Source organism: Coregonus lavaretus (assembly GCF_964263955.1).
Source record: "Coregonus lavaretus genome assembly, chromosome: 16".
Classification (NCBI taxonomy): domain Eukaryota; kingdom Metazoa; phylum Chordata; class Actinopteri; order Salmoniformes; family Salmonidae; genus Coregonus; species Coregonus lavaretus.
The window spans coordinates 4,056,740-4,075,627 of record NC_140003.1 but is presented as its reverse complement, the minus strand read 5'-3'; the positions used below and the strand labels follow the sequence as shown (position 1 = coordinate 4,075,627).

Below are 18,888 nucleotides of genomic sequence, written 5' to 3'. Positions count from 1 at the left end.
GAGTCCTTTAGGTGCCTTTTGGTAAACTCCAAGCGGGCTGTCATGTGCCATTTTACTTAGGAGTGACTTCCATCTGGCCACTCTACCGTAAAGGCCTGATTGGTGGAGTGCTGCAGAGATGGTTGTCCTTCTGGAAGGTTCTCCCATCTCCACAGAGGAACTCTGGAGCTCTGTCAGAGTGGCCATTGGGTTCTTGGTCAGCTCCCTGACCAAGGCCCTTCTCCCCCGATTGCTCGGTTTGGCCGGGCCAGCCAGCTCTAGTAAGAGACTTGGTGATTCCAAACTTCTTCCATTTAAGAATGATGGAGGCCACTGTGTTCTTGGGTACCTTCAATTCTGCAGAAATGTTTTGGTACCCTTCCCCAGATCTGTGCCTTGACACAATCCTGTGTCGGAGCTCTACCGACAATTCCTTCAACGTAATGGCTTGGTTTTTGCTCTGACATGCACTGTTAACTGTGAGACCTTATATAGACCAGTGTGTGCCTTTCCAAATCATGTCCAGTCAATTGAATTTACCACAGGTGGACTCAAATAAAGTTGTAGAAACATCTCAAGGATGATCAATGGAAACAGGATGCACCTGAGCTCAATTTCGAGTCTCATAGCAAAGGTTCTGATTTTGTTTTGTTTTTTGTATAGATTTGCAAAAAAATCTAAAAGATGTGTCGTTATGGGGTATTGTGTGTAATAAAACTGTAATGTAACAAAATGTGGAAAAAGTCAAGGGGTGGGTTGCACCAATCATGGATTAACTCTTAAACTCGGTTAAATCAAGGTTTATCTATTAATGTTGTTGCACCAAATTTTAAACCTAGGTTTTAAAATAATCCTGGTTAAATTAAATCCTTCCTCTAATCTAAATTTAGTTTTCACTTGAAACCTAGATTAATTTTAAGCCTGTTGCTCAATAAAAAAAAAAGAACATAAATTTAGATTGGAGATTAATTCTAAACTGCCACTTGAGGTGGTTTAACTGATACAGTGAGGGAAAAAAGTATTTGATCCCCTGCTGATTTTGTACGTTTGCCCACTGACAAAGAAATGATCAGTCTATAATTTTAATGGTAGGTTTATTTGAACAGTGAGAGACAGAATAACAACAAAAAAATCCAGAAAAACGCATGTCAAAAATGTTATAAATTGATTTGCATTTTAATGAGGGAAATAAGTATTTGACCCCTTCTCAATCAGAAAGATTTCTGGCTCCTAGGTGTTTTTTATACAGGTAACGAGCTGAGATTAGGAGCACACTCTTAAAGGGAGTGCTCCTAATCTCAGCTTGTTACCTGTATAAAAGACACCTGTCCACAGAAGCAATCAATCAATCAGATTCCAAACTCTCCACCAGGCCAAGACCAAAGAGCTCTCCAAGGATGTCAGGGACAAGATTGTAGACCCCTTTGCCAAGCAGCTTGGTGAGAAGGTGACAACAGTTGGTGCGATTATTCGCAAATGGTAGAAACACAAAATAACTGTCAATCTCCCTCGGCCTGGGGCTCCATGCAAAATCTCACCTCGTGGAGTTGCAATGATCATGAGAACGGTGAGGAATCAGCCCAGAACTACACGGGAAGATCTTGTCAATGATCTCAAGGCAGCTGGGACCATAGTCACCAAGAAAACAATTGGTAACACACTACGCTGTGAAGGACTGAAATCCTGCAGCGCCCGCAAGGTCCCCCTGCTCAAGAAAGCACATATACGGGCCTGTCTGAAGTTTGCCAATGAACGGCGGCAGGTAGCTTAGTGGGTAAGAGCGTTGTGCCAGTAACCGAAAGGTCACTGGTTCTAATCCCAGAGCCGACTAGGTGAAAAATCTGTCGATGTGCCCTTGAGCAAGGCACTTAACCCTAATTGCTCCTGTAAGTCGCTCTGGATAAGAGCGTCTGCTAAATGTAAAAAAAAAAAAAAAAAAAAAACAACTGGGTGAAAGTGTTGTGGTCAGATGAGACCAAAATCGAGCTCTTTGGCATCAACTCAACTCACCGTGTTTGGAGGAGGAGGAATGCTGCCTATGACCCCAAGATCATTATGCTTTGGGGGTGTTTTTCTGCTAAGGGGACAGGACAACTTCACCGCATCAAAGGGACGATGGATGGGGCCATGTACCGTCAAATCTTGGGTGAAAACCTCCTTCCCTCAGCCAGGGCATTGAAAATGGGTCGTGGATGGGTATTCCAGCAAGACAATGACCCAAAACACACGGCCAAGGCAACAAAGGAGTGGCTCAAGAAGAAGCACATTAAGGTCCTGGATTGGCCTAGCCAGTCTCCAGACCTTAATCCCATAGAAAATCTGTGGAGGGAGCTGAAGGTTCGAGTTGCCAAACGTCAGCCTCGAAACCTTAATGACTTGGAGAAGATCTGCAAAGAGGAGTGGGACAAAATCCCTACTGAGATGTGTGCAAACCTGGTGGCCAACAACAAGAAACGTCTGACCTCTGTGATTGCCAACAAGGGTTTTGCCTTGTTTTGCAGAGGGGTCAAATAGTTATTTCCCTAATTAAAATGCAAATCAATTTATAACATTTTTGACACACGTTTTTCTGGATTTTTTTGTTGTTATTCTGTCTCTCACTATTCAAATAAACATACCATTAAAATGATAGACTGATCATGTCTTTGTCAGTGGGAAAACGTACAAAATCAGCAGGGGATCAAATACTTTTTTCCCTCACTGTACAATGGCAGAATGTCTACTGTGGAGAGACCAAAACGACAGAGTTCCTCAGGGAATAATTAGAGACAGGTTAAATCCTGTTGAATTTTAAGATAATGATGAGTTTTCTGTAATGCAACTGGAAAGAAAGGTTGGAACAACCATTAAGCATGGGAGTGATAGGAACGCGGCTGTACCCACACTACTTCAGCTCTTGATGACCCTACGGTTCTACGCAACTGGATGTTTCCTGATGGTGGATGGGGACCTTTTTGGACTCCACAAGTCAAGGTGAGAATGGAGCACTATTCCGTAATCAGAAGGGTTACTGCTCCATCAATGTGCAAGCTGTCTGTGATGACAAAGGTCAGCTCACCAACATCGTAGCTCGATGGCCAGGATCCACCCATGACAGCAGAATCTTTGACAATAGTCGTCTGTGTGCAATGCTGGAAAGGGGGGCATATGAAGGCCACCTACTAGGTGACAATGGATATACCTGTCGTGGGTATCTTATGACTCCTCTTTTAAACCCCCAGACACCTAAAGAGAGAGATTACAACACCTCTCATATCCTGGCAAGAGGTCTCACAGAGAGAGTTTTTGGAGTGTGGAAAAGAAGATTCCCATGCCTAGAGGGGCTCTGCACGAAGATGGACACTACACTGACAATCATTATTGCAGTGGCAGTTCTGTATAACTTTGGCAAGAGACAAGGAGACGAGCTACCTAAGGAGGCTGAGGAGGACCTACCTGGGGAGAATGCAGAAGATGGCCAGGTGCAACATGCTGCCAATGCAAATGGGATGCTGTGAGGAGAACCTTGATTGAGAACCATTTTGCAGCCTAAGGTGTATATAATGTAACATTGGTAACATGTAAAAAGCATGGAGCTGACCCTGCAGATAGCACTACTGGGTGATCTGAAAAGTCATAGTCAATCGATCAATAATATAATAATACTCTTAACAAAAATGTTTATTTTAGATGGGAGGTGTTGAATGGAGCTGAAGGATGGGACTAATAACAACAACTAATAACAACAAGATTACTAGTGTAAGACATGCTGTGTCCATAATAAGTATATAGGTTATGTATTGTGAGCTTTTGTGAAAGAGCACAGTTAGAAAGATATGGCATATAGAAGCATACCAGATGGACATCATGAAAATGATCGGAGGAAGTTCAGGAGTAAAAACAAACAAAATATATTTATTGACTGTGTCCATAAAATGTATATAGTATGTATAAGCATGAAGTAGAGGCCTAAGCATTGTTGTTCACTCGTTTACTCAAATTAGGGAGGGTATGGTGGGGTTGGAAATATATATATATATATATATATATATATGTATATGCGTATATGTATGGATAGTGCTATGAAAAAGTATTTGCCCCCTTTCTAATTTTCTCTACTTTTGCATATTTGTGATACTGAATGTTATCAGATCTTCAACCAAAACCTAATATTAGATAAAGGGAACATAAGTGAACAAATAACACAACAATTACATATTTATTTCATTTATTTGATAAACAAAGTTATGCAACACCCAATTCCCCTGTGTGAAAAAGTAATTGCCCCCTTACACTCAATAACTGGTTGTGCCACCTTTAGCTGCAATGACTCCAACCAAATGCTTCCTGTAGTTGTTGATTAGTCTCTCACGTCGCTGTGGAGGAATTTTGGCCCACTCTTCCATGCAGAACTGCTTTAACTCAGTGACATGTGGGTTTTCAAGCATGAACTGCTCGTTTCAAGTCCTGCCACAACATCTCAATTGGGATTAGGTCTGGACTTTGACTAGGCCATTCCAAAACTTCCAATTTGTTGCTTTTTAGCAATTTTCATGTAGACTTGATTGTGTGTTTTGGATCATTGTCTTGCTGCATGACCCAGCTGCGCTTCAGCTTCAGCTCACAGACGGATGGTCTGACATTCTCCTTTAGAATTCTCTGATACAGAGCAGAATTCATGGTTCCTTCTATTAAGGCAAGTTGTCCAGGTCCTGAGGCAGCAAAGCATCCCCAAACCATCACACCACCACCACCACCATGCTTGACCTTTGGTATGATGTTCTTACTGTGGAATGCAGTGTTTGGTTTTCGCCAGGCATAATGGGACCCATGTAAAAAGAAATATTATACACTGCTCAAAAAAATAAAGGGAACACTTAAACAACACAATGTAACTCCAAGTCAATCACACTTCTGTGAAATCAAACTGTCCACTTAGGAAGTAACACTGATTGACAATAAATGTCACATGCTGTTGTGCAAATGGAATAGACAACAGGTGGAAATGATAGGCAATTAGCAAGACACCCCCAAAAAAGGACTGGTTTTGCAGGTGGTGACCACATACCACTTCTCAGTTCCTATGCTTCCTGGCTGATGTTTTGGTCACTTTTGAATGCTGGCGGTGCTTTCACTCTAGTGGTAGCATGAGACGGATTCTAAAACCCACACAAGTGGCTCAGGTAGTGCAGCTCATCCAGGATGGCACATCAATGCGAGCTGTGGCAAGAAGGTTTGCTGTGTCTGTCAGCGTAGTGTCCAGAGCATGGAGGCGCTACCAGGAGACAGGCCAGTACATCAGGAGACGTGGAGGAGGCCGTAGGAGGGCAACAACCCAGCAGCAGGACTGCTACCTCCGCCTTTGTGCAAGGAGGAGCAGGAGGAGCACTGCCAGAGCCCTGCAAAATGACCTCCAGCAGGCCACAAATGTGCATGTGTCTGCTCAAACGGTCAGAAACAGACTCCATGAGGGTGGTATGAGGGCCCGACGTCCACAGGTGGGGGTTGTGCTTACAGCCCAACACCGTGCAGGACGTTTGGCATTTGCCAGAGAACACCAAGATTGGCAAATTCGCCACTGGCGCCCTGTGCTCTTCACAGATGAAAGCAGGTTCACACTGAGCACATGTGACAGACGTGACAGAGTCTGGAGACGCCGTGGAGAACGTTCTGCTGCCTGCAACATCCTCCAGCATGACCGGTTTGGCGGTGGGTCAGTCATGGTGTGGGGTGGCATTTCTTTGGGGGGCCGCACAGCCCTCCATGTGCTCGCCAGAGGTAGCCTGAATGCCATTAGGTACCGAGATGAGATCCTCAGACCCCTTGTGAGACCATATGCTGGTGCGGTTGGCCCTGGGTTCCTCCTAATGCAAGACAATGCTAGACCTCATGTGGCTGGAGTGTGTCAGCAGTTCCTGCAAGAGGAAGGCATTGATGCTATGGACTGGCCCGCCCGTTCCCCAGACCTGAATCCAATTGAGCACATCTGGAACATCATGTCTCGCTCCATCCACCAACGCCACGTTGCACCACAGACTGTCCAGGAGTTGGCGGATGCTTTAGTCCAGGTCTGGGAGGAGATCCCTCAGGAGACCATCCGCCACCTCATCAGGAGCATGCCCAGGCATTGTAGGGAGGTCATACAGGCACGTGGAGGCCACACACACTACTGAGCCTCATTTTGACTTGTTTTAAGGACATTACATCAAAGTTGGATCAGCCTGTAGTGTGGTTTTCCACTTTAATTTTGAGGGTGACTCCAAATCCAGACCTCCATGGGTTGAGAAATTTGATTTCCATTGATAATTTTTGTGTGATTTTGTTGTCAGCACATTCAACTATGTAAAAAAAAAAATATTTAATAAGATTATTTCATTCATTCAGATCTAGGATGTGTTATTTTAGTGTTCCCTTTATTTTTTGAGCAGTGTATTTTGATCGACACATACAATTCCTAATTAGGCTATCTGTATTCAAATTATTTAGACTTTGTTATTCTCAATACCATACAGGGTGGATCTGGAAGCACCAGAACACAAGAGTGGGGACAAGACTGGAGGACACCAAATTGCTTGGGAAAGCATTGTTATAATAAATAATTGTTTTAATAAATAATTGCTTAAATAAATAAAAAGATCAGCATTCTTTACACATTGGGCATTTGTTTCCCTGAACGAGTTTCTGTTTATGAATTTGCAGTAGCTCTTTTTGTAAATTCAGGATCTCAATCTGCAGTAGATTTTTCTCTCTCTCCAGCTCCAAAACATCAATATGAGCTTGGTTCATGTCAGTTCTGGGGCGTTTGCTTGGCCTGACTGGTGTTTTTGCTGCTGGTGCAAGATCCAGGCACTGCTGTTTCTCCACGGCACAGGGTGTCAGCTCAACTAAAGGAAAGGAAATAAAATTAACTAAATATTGGTGGGTCGAGTTGTCCGTTGTCATCATAGGGGTTAAGGAGAGGGGCAGACTGCTGGGGAATCATCTTGCATATCTTCTGGGAGAGAGGATCAATTCCCTTGGACGGAGGCCCCCCTCCGGTCTGAAATAGCCTCTCCTCTGCTGCATCCTTTTTTACTTTGACTTTTAAGTTTTTCCAGCACGCCTTCATCTGATTTGGGTCACTCTTCTCTTTAATCCGTGTCGATCCATTAAATCTGTCGCGTAAAATGGCCCAGGTGTCTTCCTTCTTTTTGACAGTCGTGTTGTCTGTCTTTTTATCCTCCAGTACCTTACTAAATTCCTCCATCAGCTCCGACAATAGGTTTTTTTCATAAGCTGAGAAATTTGAACTTCTTTGACGTGCCATGATCAGGTGGCTAGCGGACAAATAATAAATGGCTAAATAACGTTAAGTAACGACAATAATAATTTATATTTTATGCTAGCTAGCTTGGTTTAGAAACTAGCTAGCTCCAGTAGCTAACGTTAGCTAACGAATGAGTTTTCTGTCTAGTACTGGTAAACAATGGATTTTATTTCAAATCAGCCAACCCATGAGAACCTTTCACGATGGAGTTGCAGTAGTTCTAACGTTACATTGTTATTATTTTATCAAGGAACAGCAACTTTGTGGCCTCTTTTGTCAAGTAGGCTAGCTACTTCGTTTCAACTCACGAAATACCTCATATATTGGTGTAACATGTCACTAATCATAGTTTAAAACCGTTAATCATAGATTTACTGATCCAGATTTAAAATTAAGTGGTGCAACACATCTCTGACTAATTATAAACCTAGATTTACAAAACCTAGATTAGCTCTAATCCTAGATTAATTTAAACCATGTTGGTGCAACCCACCCAAGGGGTCTGAATACTTTCTGAATGCACATGTGGAAAATTGGAACATTTGGGCGTGTATCTCCTCATACACCATTTACTGTAAGCTATCAACGCCAAACCAACGTTGGGATGTTCAGACTAACCCAATTTAGATTGCTTGTGTTCATAATTTTTATAACATTTATACTTTTTGAACTATAACCATTTAAGAAGTTAATAAAAGTTCAATAGGCTTGAATTGGAAGTATTTGGATTCGCCACTGCTCTTACACCATTTAAGCGATCAATGCCAAACTAACGTTGAGATGTTCAGACTGACCCAATTTAGATAGCTTACATTCAGAGTTTTTATAATATTTATACTTTTTAATTATAAACATTTTTTCATTTGCATAAATTAAACTTAGTAATACAGTGGTAGCTATTTAAAATGGTCCTACTCCTTGGCCAATTAAGCTATAATACCAATATAATTCAGATCTTTATCAAATATAACTATATACATTTGCATACAATCACTCACCAACAGTAACTATTGAACCATTCTAGCTAGAGACACCAAACCAACTTTCACATGTTCAGGCTATCCTAAGGAAATGTACTTTTCTTGTTATTAGTATTATTATTACTAATATCATTATTATTTGATTTCTTTAGCCCGCTCTAGAGCTTAAACGATTTAAGCTATTAAATGTCCAGACTGCCCCAACTCGGTTTGCTTGAGAAAATATTTTTGATAGCATTTATAATTTTTGAACTATAGCAATATATGACTCGTTTCAGGACACTAGGCATATTTCGCACGTCACTACTTCACAGGAGCAGCATTTGAACGTAAACATTTATTTTTTATCAAAATGTTTTTTTGTTTGTTGCAGAAATGCCTTCTGCAACATGTGCACTTTCATGTGCCTTAATAACAAACTTGTATTCCATCCATAAATACGAATACAATTGTTAAATTACGAGCCTAGTTGGTTTAGCCACAGAAAAAGTCAGGAACCTTCCCGCTAAACATGATTGGCTGAGTTAATGGCTGGGCTGGACATGTCGGGAGATGAGTTTGGATTGGTGTGCCATGTAGCATGCTTCTGTCTATAATGTGTTGACAGTCCTTTTTGCACCGCGCTGTTGAAAGATAGAACGTTAGCCATCGAGATCTACAAAAGTTTTGCTACTTTTCTCAACAACATCGATGCCCTGAATTTAGCAGACGCTATTGACAGATCAGTTGGAAAAAGTGATGGGCTAATGCCATGGTTAGTGAGAACCGGAGTGACTTGACACAACGCTGGCCAAACAAGATGTAGCTACAAACAAAACAGAGTTAAATGGTTCCAAACTGCCGTGAAGCGTTCATCCATGTACAGTGAGGGAAAAAAGTATTTGATCCCCTGCTAATTTTGTACGTTTGCCCACTGACAAAGACATGATCAGTATATAATTTTAATGGTATGTTTATTTGAACAGTGAGAGACAGAATAACAACAAAGACATCCAGAAAAACGCATGTCAAAAATGTTATAAATTGATTTGCATTTTAATGAGGGAAATAAGTATTTGACCCCTCTGCAAAACATGACTTAGTACTTGGTGGCAAAACCCTTGTTGGCAATCACAGAGGACAGACGTTTCTTGTAGTTGGCCACCAGGTTTGCACACATCTCAGGAGGGATTTTGTCCCACTCCTCTTTGCAGATCTTCTCCAAGTCATTAAGGTTTCGAGGCTGACGTTTGGCAACTCGAACCTTCAGCTCCCTCCACATATTTTCTATGGGATTAAGGTCTGGAGACTGGCTAGGCCAATCCAGGACCTTAATATGCTTCTTCTTGAGCAACTCCTTTGTTGCCTTGGCCGTGTGTTTTGGGTCATTGTCATGCTGGAATACCCATCCAGGACCCATTTGCAATGCCCTGGCTGAGGGAAGGAGGTTTTCACCCAAGATTTGACGGTACATGGCCCCGTCCATCGTCCCTTTGATGCGGTGAAGTTGTCCTGTCCCCTTAGCAGAAAAACACCCCCAAAGCATAATGTTTCCACCTCCATGTTTGACGGTGGGGATGGTGTTCTTGGGGTCATAGGCAGCATTCCTCCTCCTCCAAACACGGCGAGTTGAGTTGATGCCAAAGAGCTCAATTTTGGTCTCATCTGACCACAACACTTTCACCCAGTTCTCCTCTGAATCATTCAGATGTTCATTGGCAAACTTCAGACGGGCCTGTATATGTGCTTTCTTGAGCAGGGGGACCTTGCGGGCGCTGCAGGATTTCAGTCCTTCACGGCGTAATGTGTTACCAATTGTTTTCTTGGTGACTATGGTCCCAGCTGCCTTGAGATCATTGACAAGATCCTCCCGTATAGTTCTGGGCTGATTCCTCACCGTTCTCATGATCATTGCAACTCCACGAGGTGAGATCTTGCATGGATCCCCAGGCCGAGGGAGATTGACAGTTATTTTGTGTTTCTTCCATTTGCGAATAATCGCACCAACTGTTGTCACCTTCTCACCAAGCTGCTTGGCGATGGTCTTGTAGCCCATTCCAGCCTTGTGTAGGTCTACAATCTTGTCCCTGACATCCTTGGAGAGCTCTTTGGTCTTGGCCATGGTGGAGAGTTTGGAATCTGATTGATTGATTGCTTCTGTGGACAGATGTCTTTTATAAAGGTAACAAACTGAGATTAGGAGCGCTCCCTTTAAGAGTGTGCTCCTAATCTCAGCTCGTTACCTGTATAAAAGACACCTGGGAGCCAGACATCTTTCTGATTGAGAGGGGGTCAAATACTTATTTCCCTCATTAAAATGCTAATTAATTTATAACATTTTTGACATGCGTTTTTCTGGATTTTTTTGTTGTTATTCTGTCTCTCACTGTTCAAATAAACCTACCATTAAAAGTATAGACTTATAATTTCTTTGTCAGTGGGCAAACGTACAAAATCAGCAGGGGATCAAATACTTTTTTTCCCTCACTGTATACGGGTAAGAGTCTAGCTATATTTTCAGATAAACATTTATAATTTTGTAAGTTAAAGCATGCTGTTCGTTAGCTTGAAAACATTAGCTTGCTGGCTCGCTAGCTAACTTTACGTGTATGATCTGTGTAGTAATATTATTCTAATCAGAAATCCATTTGCATTGCTATTTATAGCCTGATGTTAGCTAGCTAACATTGAACCTAGTTTGTTAGCTTTAGCTACCTGCATATTTATACTACAGCTATGACAATGTTTGTATTGGTAGTAGTATGAGTTGGGATTATTCCGGTTCATTGTTTAGCTAGCTACCTACATGTCTAAACAAAAGACTCCACTTCGGACAGATTATTACATGACCCACCAAATTAGCCAGGTGTGTCTGGGGGTTATTACGGCCATCTATTGTATTTCATGAACATGTGTACATGTCTAGACAATAGTGACCCATCCACTTAGCTAGATGTATCTGGGTGGGGGGGGTTATAGCATTTCCTTCAAATGTCCCATCAATTTAGACAAGTGTGTCGGGTAAGCGTAATCTAATAATGATCAAATATTTACAATCTTGTCCCTGACATCCTTGGAGAGCTCTTTGGTCTTGGCCATGGTGGAGAGCGTAATCTAATAATGATCAAATATACAATATTTTTATCTGGACACTTTGTTTTTTATATTGCTACTATGCAAGTAACTTCTTCACTGAACCGTTTACACCTCCTGTATCCTGTGCATGTGACAAATAAACTTAGATTTTATTATATATAGCGTGTGTTTACCACATGGCCTCACATGTGAATCCTTAAAGAGATGGGTGGGGCTAAGGCTTAAGAGGATGTGACAATGCTGAATGGGTGTAGACAAAGAAGAGCTTTCCAGTAGGTGTACCAAAATATTCAAGGACTATATTCTCAAAAGTGGTGTTACATGTTTATCAACTTTTAAAGCAGAATTACTTTCTCATTGTTCCTCAACTGCAGTGTATGATATACCATTTTCTAGCTCTGAGTCTCTACTTTTATCCAATGTAAAAAACACAATTTCAAATGTTGCTACATAAGACCGAATCGAGGCAGTCGTCACATATTTAAATGATCTCCAAATGCATTTCAATGGGAAAAAAGGGGTCATTGACTTGAATGGTAAAAAAAGAAACAATTCTAGACCTATCTCCTCTTTCAGTGTTTAAGTTATCAACTCCAAAGCAACGTTAAGATGTTCAGACTGGCCCAACTTAGATTGCTTGTCAAAGGATATATTTATGTATACTATGTATACTATAACTATACATAAATTAATATGGGTTTAAATGAGAACCATAGGAATATGGGAGTAGCTTTTCAAAATGGACCTGTTCATTGGCCAATTAAGTTACAAGATCAACTTGAAAACATTCAGGCTATCCCAACTTCAAATTCTTAAAAAGTTTGATAAACTATACCTACAGTGGGGAGAACAAGTATTTGATACACTGCCGATTTTGCAGGTTTTCCTACTTACAAAGCATGTAGAGGTCTGTAATTTTTTATCATAGGTACACTTCAACTGTGAGAGACGGAATCTAAAACAAAAATCCAGATAATCACATTGTATGATTTTTAACTAATTAATTTGCATTTTATTGCATGACATAAGTATTTGATCACCTACCAACCAGTAAGAATTCCGGCTCTCACAGACCTGTTAGTTTTTCTTTAAGAAGCCATCCTGTTCTCCACTCATTACCTGTATTAACTGCACCTGTTTGAACTCGTTACCTGTATAAAAGACACCTGTCCACACACTCAATCAAACAGACTCCAACCTCTCCACAATGGCCAAGACCAGAGAGCTGTGTAAGGACATCAGGGATAAAATTGTAGACCTGCACAAGGCTGGGATGGGCTACAGGACAATAGGCAAGCAGCTTAGTGAGAAGGCAACAACTGTTGGAGCAATTATTAGAAAATTGAAGAAGTTCAAGATGACAATCAATCACCCTCGGTCTGGGGCTCCATGCAAGATCTCACCTCGTGGGGCATCAATGATCATGAGGAAGGTGAGGGAGCAGCCCAGAACTACACGGCAGGACCTGGTCAATGACCTGAAGAGAGCTGGGACCACAGTCTCAAAGAAAACCATTAGTAACACACTACGCCGTCATGGATTAAAATCCTGCAGCGCACGCAAAGTCCCCCTGCTCAAGCCAGCGCATGTCCAGGCCCGTCTGAAGTTTGCCAATGACCATCTGGATGATCCAGAGGAGGAATGGGAGAAGGTCATGTGGTCTGATGAGAGAGAGATATATATATATATATATATATATATATATATATATATATATATATATATATATATATATATATATATATATATATATATAATAGAGCTTTTTGGTCTAAACTCCACTCGCCGTGTTAGCCATATAATTCCATGTAGTGGAGCAGCTATGTTTTTGGATTGTAACTTGGGTGATAGAAGCACCACATTTCACAAACAAAGCTAGAACAGGGTTTTTAAAAGAGTTGTAGAAACAGGGCCTTCACAGGATTCATGTATTAACCCCATAGAAGCCTTTTTCCAATATGGCCGCCAATCAACTCAATGGCATCTTATTGGATCCATTTCACATGACCATACCTGAATGAAATATAATTGTAGTATGCCCAATAATATCTTCAAATGTTCATAGTGATGTAGAATACACAACCAAATGAGCCAGGTGTGCCAGATATATAAAGATGATGAATTATTCATAGAATTGTGGTAAGAATGTGCTCAAAAAGCTGTCAGAATCATCAGAGGGCTGCATAACCTCGTGACACTGAGAGAGTTTCTTACTGTGACAGACAGGTTTAGGTACTTGGACAAATTTCTAAAATGTTCCATTGTTCCGCTTTAACAATGTCGTAACCAATTTCAGGTTGTTATACATTGGTGTTGATATTAAAACAGTAGTTAGTTGGACATAGCAATATCGTAAACAATTAAAGTTGTTATACAGCTGGTGTTGATAAAACATATGTTTTTTATTCTACCTGGTGATAATAGGCTGCATTTGACTTGACCATAAAACCTCAACCAAAAGATGAACAGTTACTGTAGTTTTAATTGTGCAAATGTGTTAGCCTTGTAGCCTAATTTAATCTTCTTGTGAAGTTATGGTAGGCTGCTAATGTCTTTAAAAAAGGGTCAATTTTGTTCTAGCCCACCCCTTTCAAAGGCAACTTACCGTCTTCTTATGATATAATCACTGACGCTTTTTATTGTGTAGCTAACATGCATTATGCATTGATTTCGCATAAAGGTGGCAAAGGCATCTGATCCCAATACGAGAAGTTATACATTCCTTTAATACAAGCCAGTATTACATTTTCAAATGCAAATAATCTACCAAATAGCCAGAAAATTACTTCAACCCTCTATAATGTCCTTGTGCTTAAACCTATTCTCAGTCTTTGCCTGGTGAGTCAGGTCTGCTAGATGTGCTTAGTGTGTCAGGTGTGTGAGGGGGGTCAGGTTTTGACTTTCAGATGTAGGACCTTTGTTTGGTGTGTCAGGTGACTCAGGTGTTTCCTACATGCCCGCCTCCTCTTCCTGTTGATCAGGTTCTTCCTCCCCCTCCTCACACTCAGTTGGTCTTTTCAAACAGCTGTTACACTGAAAGGGCATTATCATAATTTTCACAATTTCACAGTATTATTCCAATCTCATAGTGTGGAAATACATTTTTGACTGCATTGGGCCATTAATATACATTTCAATAATATTTTATGTTTTTAGTTAGATCTCCCAATCACCTGTACGTGATGCACAGAACTCACCTTTTTGTCACTAACTCTTCGTGGATATCGTGCAATGCTCTCCATGATCTTGATTGTCTTGAGCCAGTCCTCATGCCAGTCCTTAATGCTGTAGTGAGGCTGGCACTGGGTCAGACGAAGAAGGATTAACTGGTTCTCTTTGGTGATACGGAGCCACTCTTGCTGTTGCATCTCTCTGCAGAGACTACCATTACAAGGGAAAAACAGGTTTTCTATTGTGTGTTGGCCATTGAGTTGTGGTGTACAGTAGGATGCTAAGTCTATGAACATGGACATTTTAGGACCTGGTGAAGCCTCCCTGAATGTAAGCATACTACTGCCTCTGCCAAAAGGTCTAGACAATTATGGCACATGTAATGTGTTTGCCTTGTGCAAGTTGAGTGGGTCCACACCTGCTTTAGCTGCAGTGGTGTACAGTACTTAAGTAGTTTTTTGGGGTATCTGTACTTTACTATTTATATATGACAACTTTTACTTCACTACATTCCCCCCCCCAAAAAATGTACTTTTTACTCCATACACCCAAAAGTACTCGTTACATTTTGAATGCTTATTAGCAGGACAGAAGAAAGCACTTATCACCAATTCACGCACTTATCAAGAGAACATTCCTGGTCATCCCTACTGCCTCTGATCTGGTGGACTCACTAAACACACATCCTTCGTTTATAAATGATGTCTGGGTGTTGGAAGGTACCCCTAGCTATCCGTAAATTTAAAAAACAAGAAAATGGTGCCATCGGGTTTGCTTAAAGGACAATTCCACCCAAAAACTATATTTTGGTATTTGTTTCATTAGTCCATTGTTGACATATTTCCAAAATGTTTGCTTGTCAGCAATCAAGTTTTCAAGATTTGTAACTTTCAAAATATAGAAATCATCCCCGTATGATGCATTTTGACAAGCAAAACATTTTGGGACTATGTCAACAATGAACTAATGAAACAAATACCAATATATCATTTTTGAGTGGAGTTTTCCTTTAACATAAGGAATTTGAAATTATTTATACTTCTACTTTTGATACTTAAGTATATTTTAGCAATTATATTTACTGTCGATACCTAAGTATATTTAAAACCAAATACTTTTAGATTTTTACTCAAGTAGTATTTTACTGGGTGTCTTTCACTTTTACTTCTATTAAGGTATCTTTACTTTTACTCAAGTATGACAATTGGTTACTTTTTCCACCAGTGTTTAGCTGTTACAAATTAATATTTGTGTCAGCAGTGGGATTTAAAGCCACACCCCTGAAGAGACTGGAGGTAAACACTATACCTTTTGTTTTCATAGTCGTTCCTGTTGTCGATGTGACCAGTAGTCTTCATGATGCGAGATATTTTCTCAAGCAGCATGTTGTTTTCCCTCTGAATTTTGGACATGCTTTGCTCCTCAAGCTTGATGGCGAAACATTAAGAAATAGAGAAAAACAAGTAAAGCCAACCAAAACAGCAACAACAAAATACAAGGTAACAACTGCTAAGGTTGCAATATGCAACATGGAATGTTCAAGGAAGCCTGGGACAGACTTATTGGTGAGCTTTCTCAAAATGAACATTTCCAGCTCAATAGTTCAGAAAAAGGACTCTTTGCTGGATACATGGTGAAATGACACGACTTAGAGATCCTTTATCACCTTCTGTTTCTTCATTTTGAGGGCAAGATGACCATAGGTTTTAGGTGCAGTTGTGTCGATGGTGGGTTTCGCTGATTTGACCTTGACAAAAAAAAGAACAATGTTAAATGAATATTGTCACTACGTTAAGGATAGCGCCAACATTGTTGTTAGCCTTTGATTTTAGCATCAAAGCAGCTTTCTCTTACCTTTCTCAGATGTATTTCATAGGAGGCCTTGTCCCACTTCTGTTGCAGGTATTTGTTTCCAGTGAGAAGCAGTGGCTGGTACGACTGGTGTTGCATGGCTGCAGTACCTGCACTATTGGTCCCAGTCTAACCTCCAGTCAACCTAAGAATTGTCCTACACTGTTATCCCTGACCTGTTGCCTTCTCTATCTACTGCATATGGAGCTCGCTCGGAGAGGTGCTGTTGTTTTTAGTCTGTTTCCTACCACTTCTGATAGCTAGTAGAACCACTGTCAACTGTCAACTTACTGTAACCTACCTCCAGCAAAGCACCGCCGGATGCCCCACACACAGCCTTCTCTGCCTTGCTCAAGTCTAGCCACTGCATACAAAGCTCAGACAGACTGCAGTCTGTTTTCAGCCTGTCATACCCAGGTTGCCATGACAGCAACGGCATAGAGTAGAGATGAATGAACGTCTTCAAACATTCTGCTTGCTTAACAAGTTCCACAAAGGGAGGGAGAGGCATTAGAGGACCTGTTGAAAGAGTGAGAATATAAACGTCTTCATGAGCCTTGTGAAGTGATTCTCCACAAAAAAGTATCCTTTTTTTTTCTACATTGGAAGTCTTCTATTAAATGGTTATGATATAATACAGAAGGTATAAAAATCCCCCTCTGTCTGTGGGCAGAAAGGCATTGTAGTCTATTTTAATTTCTACCTAATATAGAGACCGTCCTTTTTAGTGTTATGACCTTGGATTCAGACCCAAATAGCCAACATATTTATCATGTTTGAAACACTTGAAGTGCGCTTGATTTAGCTTGTCAGGTACAATGGAACCAATGGAATAGTGCGAAAACTGCATTAATACTCAAGTATTTCAAATATTGGAGATATATATTCAACCAATTTCTGCTTGGCTTTTATGTGTCATGCAAGTATGCAGCTAGTGGACTGCCAGCAAGGCCAAGATATTACCCGTTTAAGGTCATAACATCTTTGAAGTTATTGTTACTGACCCATTTTTACACTCACTCTTATAAATCAAAACAGGCTACATCATTTTCATGTAGTTTTCTAGTTACTGAAGAGCAACAAGTAATAACCTTATAATAATAATAATAATAATAATAATAATATGCCATTTAGCAGACGCTTTTATCCAAAGCGACTTACAGTCATGTGTGCATACATTTTTACGTATGGCATATTATTATATATACCTTAGTAACAGTTACCTGGAAGGTAACTGTTATACCTTAGTATACCTTAGTAACAGTTACCTGGAAACTAACATTGCACCAACACTCCCCAGTAAACAAAGCCTATTAACAAAAGCCTCCCAGGGAGGCATTGATGTCATAAATCACAGATCAAATCTTGATTTTAAACTGAACTCTAATACTTTACCGCTGTAGGCTACTAATAAAGGGGCAATATTTGGGCAAAACACATGGCATTATTTTAAAATAAAAGAATTGTGGTGAAGTGGTACATTTATGGAAACACATTCTATGAAGCCATATGCGTAATGCCAGCAATTATGAAGCACTATGTTGCTGTATATTATGAGTGATTATGATTATATTCATAATGCATTATGTGTATTGGTATACAGAATTATAAGTCTTTATGTGCGTCTATAACTATGCTTTTACTGCATTATTACTCTATCATAGTGCATTATGAGTACATGTATAATGCATTATGCATATAGGCTTCATAGAAAGTGTTACCAAAATGGTAAATGGGCTGATGCTCTGATTTCTGAATTGAGACATTGATAAAACTTCTCATTGAGGCACAAAATCTCCACCTGCTGGTTAAAAGTGGAACTCGCGTTTGTACTCTTCAGTAGATGAAAATCTGTCAAACCATAGCCAAATATGAATACATTTATTTATTTAACTAATTTAAAATAGATAGAGTTGCCTCAGCCGAATACAACAATACACACATTAAAAATAATTGAGGTTTCAAAACATAAAAGTCAACAGACTTATTTCCATTGGCGCTGTTTAAAACCACTTCAGTTCACTGGCATGGCATAACAGTTACTTTAAAATATCACAAAAGTGAAACTATGCTTGAGCATTAGAAATCTAAACATCAACCACAAGTGTGTATCAGATCTATAATTTAAATAGTGGATGTATTACATAACATACTAGTAATATGACAGTGTCATGTCAGAAGTTTCACCAGGTCACTTTGCAGACGCTCAGTGAACATATCAAAAAGATTAGGGAAATCCCTTGAGATTCTCCTCTGCAGCTAAACCTTTGATTCACAAGGCCATGTTCAATGTTTGACACCTCCCCATGGACACCAACCAGGGCCAATTAATTATCCCCCCACCGCAGCCCATCTCCCTACACTGCTGAAGGAGCACTCATTAATGAATTTTGCGCATTCAAATGTTTCCCGTCTAATTTGTTGCTTAGTTGTGTAAGGGGAGACATGCATTTCTGCACACAACAGAGTGGGTTCTGTCTCTTTCTTCCCAACCTGGGACACAAACTCCAGTAACCTCTGCACAATAAGACAACATATTCCAGAGGC

General features: G+C 40.4%; 1 protein-coding gene across 1 annotated transcript; it reads right to left on the bottom strand.

Moving 5' to 3' along the window:
* Nucleotides 1-14,268: 14,268 nt before the first annotated feature.
* cfap97d2 (CFAP97 domain containing 2) lies at nt 14,269-16,440 on the bottom strand (the record flags this gene model as incomplete). The annotated part of the gene is made up of 5 exons (XM_084179221.1): nt 14,269-14,352; nt 14,517-14,700; nt 15,799-15,917; nt 16,157-16,237; nt 16,345-16,440. The coding sequence occupies 5 exons, from the start codon at nt 16,438-16,440 to the stop codon at nt 14,269-14,271; spliced, it is 564 nt and encodes a 187-aa protein (XP_084035347.1).
* Nucleotides 16,441-18,888: the final 2,448 nt, after the last annotated feature.